The sequence below is a fragment of the Perna viridis genome, chromosome 6 (assembly GCF_037379345.1).
Source record: "Perna viridis isolate PV_CMFRI_1.1 ecotype Kerala chromosome 6, ASM3737934v1, whole genome shotgun sequence".
NCBI lineage: Eukaryota > Metazoa > Mollusca > Bivalvia > Mytilida > Mytilidae > Perna > Perna viridis.
The window spans coordinates 34,203,361-34,211,824 of record NC_142450.1 but is presented as its reverse complement, the minus strand read 5'-3'; the positions used below and the strand labels follow the sequence as shown (position 1 = coordinate 34,211,824).

General features: G+C 32.9%; 1 protein-coding gene and 1 pseudogene across 1 annotated transcript; one reads left to right on the top strand and one right to left on the bottom strand.

Moving 5' to 3' along the window:
• LOC148614660 (uncharacterized) lies at positions 1-1,733 on the top strand. Its single transcript, XM_088586199.1, has 4 exons — positions 1-157; positions 433-537; positions 1,010-1,111; positions 1,568-1,733. The coding sequence occupies exons 1-4, from the start codon at positions 119-121 to the stop codon at positions 1,700-1,702; spliced, it is 381 nt and encodes a 126-aa protein (XP_088442325.1). The 5' UTR covers positions 1-118; the 3' UTR covers positions 1,703-1,733.
• A 2,424-nt stretch (positions 1,734-4,157) lies between these two features.
• Positions 4,158-8,096, bottom strand: LOC148614659 (uncharacterized; annotated as a pseudogene).
• Between the last annotated feature and the right edge of the window lie 368 nt (positions 8,097-8,464).

The following is an 8,464-nucleotide window of genomic DNA, read 5'->3' as shown; positions in this document are numbered from 1 at the left end:
CATAGTTCTCTTATCAAAAGATATCGTGACAATACATACTGGTATAAATATGCAGTAAGTCATCTTTAAACGTTATATTGAACAATTTAGTCTGTGTGTTACAAGGAGACCATTCAATATGTTGTTTGCTGTGTTAGTTAGCTGTATTGTAAGCCAGGTATAAGTGTTTGATATTTTTAATGATTCATTTTTTAAGTCGATAAATTAGTAAAAATTGTCATTTCATTTTATTTTGATCAAGCATTTACAGCAACATTCAATTCAGATCAGAAAACCTCTTGTTTTTATTCATTTCATTTCGACGTCAGATATTTCTGATATTGTAGGGTTTTTTTTATAAAATTTATATCAAATGCAATTTTCGATTTAGTAGTACCGGGTCATACTCAAAGCAAAATCAAAATCATTCGAAACTTCTTCCTTTTTACGTAGGTGTTTGCTGCAACAACCATGCACCCTCATCACACTCATCCACATCATACGCATGCAACAAAAGAACCAATAGAGTTTGAAACCTTCAGATATGATCCTCATTCCGTAAGTACAAAACCTAATTCTGATTTTAAGACAGTGAGATCGAATTATAATAATTTGGTCGCCCCTCTTACATTTAAAGTGGAAAAAGCAATAGCGACGATACAAACGAAGACAGTTTGTGGGCGCAACAATACCGAGTGGACAAAAAAATGCTTTAAAACAAAAAATTAAAATGTGTGGTACTGTACAGTCCTTTTTTCCTTTATCACCAACATTTGGTAAATATGTTGAAATAAGATGTTAACTTCTTTTTACTAGAGAATTTGATTCGTAGTTTGCCTTCAAATGCTGAAAAAAATTTCAAAATGTTCAATTTTCCGGTTGTTTTCCTACTGAATTGTCCTTCAATTTAAAGATCAATGACGTCAAAATTTAAATTACAAGATTATTCAGAGACAAATATGGGAACTTTTTCGAGACAATTGTGAATACGAATTCATGTATATGCTTTACATGTTGCATTTCATTTTAGCATATCTTGGCAGTGATGAAACAGAAGACGTGCTATTTCTATAAAATGACTACCCAAGAATCAACAGAAGTCCATACATCTACAGGAATGCATGCTATAGAGGTTTGTGCTGTTTAAAATAGAAAACAAAATCACGACACTTTTAGAAAGAAGGTTAATTTCTAGTGCAACTTCCGTTGCGTCATTCAAACAATGTAATATCATTGATAAAGATAGGTAAAGTGAAGTTGTTTCAAAGTTTCTACTTAAAAAGGGCAACACCGTAACTAACGAATTGGGGTTTTCGGACTATGATACTTGTGCATATGTGATCTAAACTGCACGATAGTGAATAATGTATAATACGTAAAATACTATGCATAAATAAGACTGGAAAAACGTATGTTGCGTGATTTGAAATGTTATAAACATATAGCAAAGAAGGGATAGCATGAAATGAGTTATATATATTGTATATCTCCTTAATCAATTCAATCAAGCCGAACTGAAAATGTCTTATGCAGGGCTTTTTCTTTCACAAATGATTAACGTTTGGGTCATTTTCATTTTTCATTTTAGGCCAAAGTTATTGCTATGATAGACGATTCCACAGCAACATACAGTATAATGTCACACGCCGATGTTACATCCGCCAGCCATCTTCTTGGTCGTCAATGTAATCATCAAGGATGGACAACATATAAACTGAACTGAAAATCAAACATTATAAACTATAACAAATTTATCAAGTTAATCATTACATCTAGTCATAGTCAGCAGATGGTTGACAAATGAAAAGAAACGTACTATTAGCAACATGTTTCTTGTCTCTTAAGTACTAATCGATATGATATGCAAACCCTAAAGTAAAGGTAATTAATGGTGCTGAACCCCCCCCCCCCCCCGAACAAACGATGCTTTTCAGTCTACATATGGTATATCTTTAGGTAATGATATTCCTTTCTGTATGCAAATTCGTATTTGCTTACCCTAAGGACGCTTACCCTACCGGTGCACCTGGTCCATGATCCCAGTTTTAGTGGAGTCCGAGTTGCTCATTTGCTTTTGTTACTTTGTATGTATGATTTTAGTTACTTTATATTCTTTGTTGCGTATGTCTGTTTTCCATGTCTGATCTTTGTCCCAGGATTACATTCTTTTGATTTCTGCTATAATCTTGGTTCCCTTGATTACTCTTTCTCTATTATCAATATATAAAGACGATGCCTTTTTAGTATTTAATTGCAACAAGCAATATCTTTTGGAGTCATATAATATCGCAAATAATGTGCACCCTCCTACAATTTACACATGATCTACAAATACAATTTCCAGATATACTGGTTTATAAAGGAGAACGGTTTAAGACTAACAAAACATTTGATGTCAAATTGTATCGTAAACCTACAGACAACTTCCTATACCTAGAAAAATCATCCACCCACCCAACCTCTGTCTTCCAAGGATTCATTATTGGTGTAGTAACACGATTTATTGGAACCTGCAACAACAGGGGTGACCTCGACGCACAGATAGAATTACCTCAGAACAAACTTTCTCAAAGGGATTACAATTTTGTTGAAATTAATTCATGGATACTAAACACGCTTGATAAAACTCGACAAAATACATAAGAATATAAAACTAAAAGTAAAGAGAAGATCTCAACCATTAGTTTTAACTACTAAATTCAATCCAGTGTTCAAACAATTAGATGCCTGAGGAAACACTGGCATTACATTTCAGACGACGAAGAAGCATCTGCATTTGTCCTTGGCTGCCGATAACAGCTTAAAGAAAAAAAACATAAAACAATATGAATATCCAACCGCAGCAAAATTATAAACAATCATGGAAAATGGATAATTTATAAATATACTCAGGTAAAAACAAGTTGGCTGGGTGAAGTGATCTCTGTCAAAATAAAATATATTTGACTCTATCGATATGAATGGCTAGAGTACAAGATGAGGATGTACGACCTGGGTCATCTTGACCTAAACGATATTCGAAACACAAGGTGAAGAGATAAAAAGATATGTTTCTACAGACTTAATATAAAAAGAGAGGTAATTGCTACCTCTTATGAGTACATTGAACATTACAGAGGGACATTATTAAAGTACCTCCTGTGTAGAGAAAATTAATAAATACAAACAGACAATCAACTCCTTAACTTATTTGCAGCAAATTGCTTACTAGAAATTCTGTTTAACGACTGAAAATGAATATTATGAAACAATATAATCCTGAATCAAAATAAACGTAATAACGTTGCAGTTCCAAACTTGATAGGAGGGATAAGACAGATATTTATCTAATTAAACACATGCAACGGTATTTGTATTGGGTTTTGCTGGAGTAAGAATATGGACACGTTTATTTTTACAACTTACACTGTATTATTAAATGAAAAGTTATAGATGTCTAAGTCCCCTGGTTTAGTAAACTCTTTATTAGTGTGTTTGGCTTCTGTATTTTGCGAAAATATGATTCATGAATACTCAATTCTACTTTATAATGCATTGGTATATTAACCTGATGGGTAATTTAAAAGTGTTCATTAAGTTGATGTGAGCATTAATTTTTTGTAAATTATTTCTATTTTTACATAATTTGGGGATTAGACAATATCGCTAGATAATGTATTCCTAATTACCCGTTTTCGTTCATATGATTTAGTTCAATAACATTTCTTAAAATATTTGGTTTATTCTAGCTATTCCAACATTCTAAAATTTATAGGTAAAATTATAAAATCCATGTAGGAATAGCCAGAATGGTTGTATAAACAAGGGATTAAGTTTGTGTATACTGTAAAAACAAAACTTCAAGTGAAATTCTAAATGTGTTGGAATTACCTGTCCCATTTTTGCTGTATGTATGAATTTTTATTTTGGATCTGTAAAGGTTTCATGTGAAAATTCTTATGAATTTTAGACTCGCAAGTGTTTAGGTGTCATTTAAAGTTTCCTTTTATAACAATAAGTCATTGATAATACACACTTTATGAGTACATAATATTCAAGCACTGATAACATTGTAAATAAATGAAGAAGCAGTAAATAAAGTTAAAGTACTCATAATTTGTTTAAAAGAATCATACAATAAATACATAAATAAAACATACAAACACAACAGTTCAAGCAATGATCAAAAGTTCACAAGTCTACTCTAGACGCAAAAGATGAGAAGCAGCGTCAGCAAACTGGACTGGTGTGAATTCCTGCTTCTGTAGACGAGTCTTTAGTGTTGTCTGTCTGGAGTCGATCTCTCGGTATTTGCGTTTCCTTGGGACACGTTTATCACCGGCTCGGTACTGGAGCAAGGTACAAGTATGGGCGGCTTCTTCGTGCTTAAGTAGTCTCACCATGTTGAAGACGTTAGGATGCGGAGCTTTCACCAGTTACTTTAGATGGTTGGTAGTCCTTGGTCCCTCTGTTGCATGGTGGTTCCACAGGTTACGGTTTCCCTCTATCCAGTAACTGGTAACGTAGTCAGTAAAGGAAAGTGTTGGTATGTTGATGTCGGTGTCGTCGAAATCCTCTAGTGCATGGAACCAAACGTCTTCAACTGTGTCGGGTGGCAATAACGGCAGTACAGCAGCACGTCCTACTAGGGTACGGATGTCGTCGTTGTCCTTATAGGGTACCTGCAAACCATGTTTCTGTGCATTCCACCAGATGCTTTAGATATCGTGAAAGAAACAGCCTTTGATGTTGATTCCTGAAATAGACAAAAAAAACATACATTAAAGTTTATTGCTAGATGAATTTAAAGTCATAATAATTTACATTTATTAAAACATAATTATTAATTATCATATTGGAAATTCAAATTGTCTATATTAATGATCAATTTGTTTTTGCTTCAATGCTCTCTGATACATTAGTTTTTTACAAATTCTGAAACATTCTATAAAGATATAACAAATGAGAAATATTATCCTGGGGAAACTTGGGTTGCTGCATTTCTGATGGCTACTTCGTAGTCAAGAAAGAGTGTGGTTGGCTGGAGTCTGATGTTGAAGTTCTGGCAAGGGTCTAGTAGTAAGGTAAGTAGTCTTGTGTAAACGGGTTGATTTTTTCCTGGTAGTAGACTGTACACGAGTGGAAACATTACACCGTCAACCATGGCATGGAAAGTGTAGAGCTGGTTAAAAGAGTAGCACAAGCATAAAATGTACCATCACCATAAACTGTGTCTGCTGCGGCAAGATGGGTTAGGTTCTGTCGAGTACTGAAGAGTAGTATGCGTTCGTTGGTGTTGTCGTCGGCGAGTAGGAATTGCTGTTCCGTAGTAGTCTCTGTCCATTCTCCTTGTAGTTGTAGGTCTGCTAGTAAAGTAGGTAGTGCGGGTAGTGTCTTGTGTCGTAGAACTGGTCTTTACATGACTGTGAGGTGGGTATCTGTTGAACTAGTTGTAGAGTGTCGTCATTCCATTCTCTGTTGCGAAGTTTTACTCTTCCTCATAGATGGTGGGTATTGGTGTGAGTTCGACTCTGGCTCTCTCTTTCATAGTGTGGAGTATTGTGTCAACTCTGAGTTTGTTTTGGTCTGGCTGGTGGTTGTGGTTACTGGCTATCCTGGTAGGTATGCTGTTTAGAGTGTTGATGGTGGCTTGGCAGTCACGAGTAGAACACTGCCATTAAATTCTGTCACCACGTCTTCATGTGAAACTTGAACCCATTGTGTATCAGGTTCTGGTTCCCGAGTCTGTTGGTAGTAAAAGTAACATCTAACTGTGCATTTGTTATGGTAAACTGAGAATGACTTCAATCACAGAAATCAGCATATTTATAAGAAATATATGGCTTGCACTACTCAAAATGAACAAATCTCACAAACTGGTGAACTTGGACTAACTCAAACTCAACATGTCATATTTTAATCACTTTTATCATTTATAATTGATTATTAATTAATTGATATTATAAGACGTTTCATAAACATGTATCAATAATTTCCAAAGCTTGTATTTGAATATAATTGAATCAATCTCATTTATTGCTTACAAATTAATGTATATAAATATTTTCAGAATCTGTTTTAAATGTATATATATTTAAAAAAAACTTATAAACTTTTAAAGATTTTTTAAGATTTGTTTATTAAATTTTAAATTCAGTCTTTATCTTTTCCCCAATATTTCAACATTTTAAGTCTATCTTTTATTTATTTATTACCATGAAAAAGTTATAAATTTTGCAAAAATAGCCCTACATTTTTCTAAAACACATTATACAGAATGTTATAATTTTGCTAATAAAATATTCAAATCCAATGTTGAATCCCACATTTATCTGTAAAATGAATTAGGCAATAATTACTAAAACAACAAAACCTACTAAAACAACATCCAATGTTCTCTGCATGTAGGTATATCCAGCATATATATTTTTTAAAATGTTGGAATACCCAGAAGACACCAAACATTTAAGCAGACAATAAAAACATATAGAATATAACACTTGAAAAATTAAAATTGCCCTAAACAATCAATTTGTTACATTTATCATTTACTTTTCTTGATCAAGATTACGCAACTCAAAACTACGGTGGTCACTATGATACCTTGGACTGCTAAGAAATGTCAATTTTTTAATATGTTAAATCTTCCATATGCTAAAGATATTTGTTTCTTTCGCCAGCAACTTTCAACATCTAACATGGCTGATTGATATTTTACAAGAGCCAGGACAGCTGCTTCAAAAAGTCATAGCACTTTTTACTTTCTGTGTGTTTTTAATTTTTAATTGTCGGGTTGTTACTTTTTGTATTCATTGTTTATTAGTTTAGTTTGTTTTTTTGTTTGTTTGTTTGTTTTGTTTGTTTTTTTTTTATGTTTGTTTGTTTGTTTGGTGTGTGTGTGTGTGTGTGCGCGCGCGCGCGCGCGCATATACTCCCTTGGTGCCTTTTCTCTTTTTTATTTTTAACAAAATGATTATTTCTATCGCACATACTGAAGAATAAAAGATATGTTTTCTATGTAACTTTTACATATAGACAAGTCAACTACACACGCCGCCTAATGTGAATCAAAATTCGATTCATCTGACATCACTTATTTTCCCGGTATTTTCGGTATAGCTTCGCTTTTTACCCTTTGACCTTTAGGATGCTCTTCTATGGAAACGCAAATCACCTGATCGCAATTATTTTTCCCGATTGGCCAATACTGCTATCTTAGTGGCGTTCGAAAAAACTGTATCGAAAATTTGAAATAGAGTTCGAAAAAAATAATCGAAAATTTGACATTGCGTGCCATGTGATATTTCTTGAAAGAAATGTAGAAACTTAGAAAAAGAACAAAATTTTATTTCGTCGGCTATCTTTCTTTAAAGATAGTACTTGCTAAATATAGAAGTTCATATTGCTTGTGTCTTAGTTTTTTTTATTGATGTCTTGTTTATTTATAAATCTTCAGTTTTATATGTAATATGTTGAAATCAGTTGGCTACATTTTGTAAAGTAGATCGTTTTTGTGTCCTGTTTTCATGTTCAGGCCATGATTATTAAATTTAATTTATTTGAATTATCCCAATATTGACGCTTCGGTATTTTGTTGCCGATATTTCCGATAAAAATGAAAAAATAACTTAAAATCATAGTTCGATAAAGGTAATGGTAAAAGTTATCAATACTCGTATTTCGGAAAGGAAGATAAGTATTCAGTAGTTGGCAAAGTCAAATTTAACCGGGAAAATTCCTCAAGTTGTCAATTGAAATGATAAGATAATCAAACTACATTTGAAAAATATGAATAAAGTAAGACTTAATTTTGGTGTATAATGTAAAATGTACAACTAAAATAATTGTTTGCATTGGTTGAAAAAGGGATTTAAAAAGGGTTAGACAATTCATTTAGTTCCGCAATAGCAATGATTTCCGTCTCTATTTCTAGAATAAACAAACACTTGTCATAATTGCTCATTAGAAAAACTTTTTATGAATTGGGAAGCGGAATTTTGTCCCTTTTTCTTGCTATAATTATTCGGTCTGAGGATGTTTTCAAAAAGCGTTTCTTCGGATTCCGATTTTAAAGATACTTACACAGATTTAATAAGATTGAAAAATTCTGTTTCACGAATAGAAATATTTTCTTCCATCTTTCCTATCTGCATACTAATGTCACTAGCATTTTCATCCTTCTGTTGTAGAACTGCATTGTAAAGTTAAATGATACTGTTACGGCGAGTTTGGAGATTTGAAAATGCGACATCTTTTCGCCCATTTTTTAACGACTCCTTGATGGATACTATTTTACAACAATTATAATGAGAAAACGCTATATTTATTGCACATCAGACTTCATATTGTTGCTCACAAATAATGTTATTTCCTGTAAAGGATGAATTTTGCATACATTCCACTCTTAAAATTTACTAAATTCATTAGAGTGTGGAATAGTAAGTGTATGTTTTAGGCTGGCTTTGCATGAAACAGTTTTAACAAAAACCCTATCCACATGTAATGC

Coding starts and splice junctions, on each gene's coding strand:
- LOC148614660 (XM_088586199.1), top strand. CDS start 119: ATGTTGTTTGCTGTGTTAGTTAGCTGTATTGTAAGCCAG. Junction 158..432: donor TTAGCTGTATTGTAAGCCAG/GTATAAGTGTTT, acceptor CTTTTTACGTAG/GTGTTTGCTGCAACAACCAT. Junction 538..1,009: donor TCAGATATGATCCTCATTCC/GTAAGTACAAAA, acceptor ATTTCATTTTAG/CATATCTTGGCAGTGATGAA.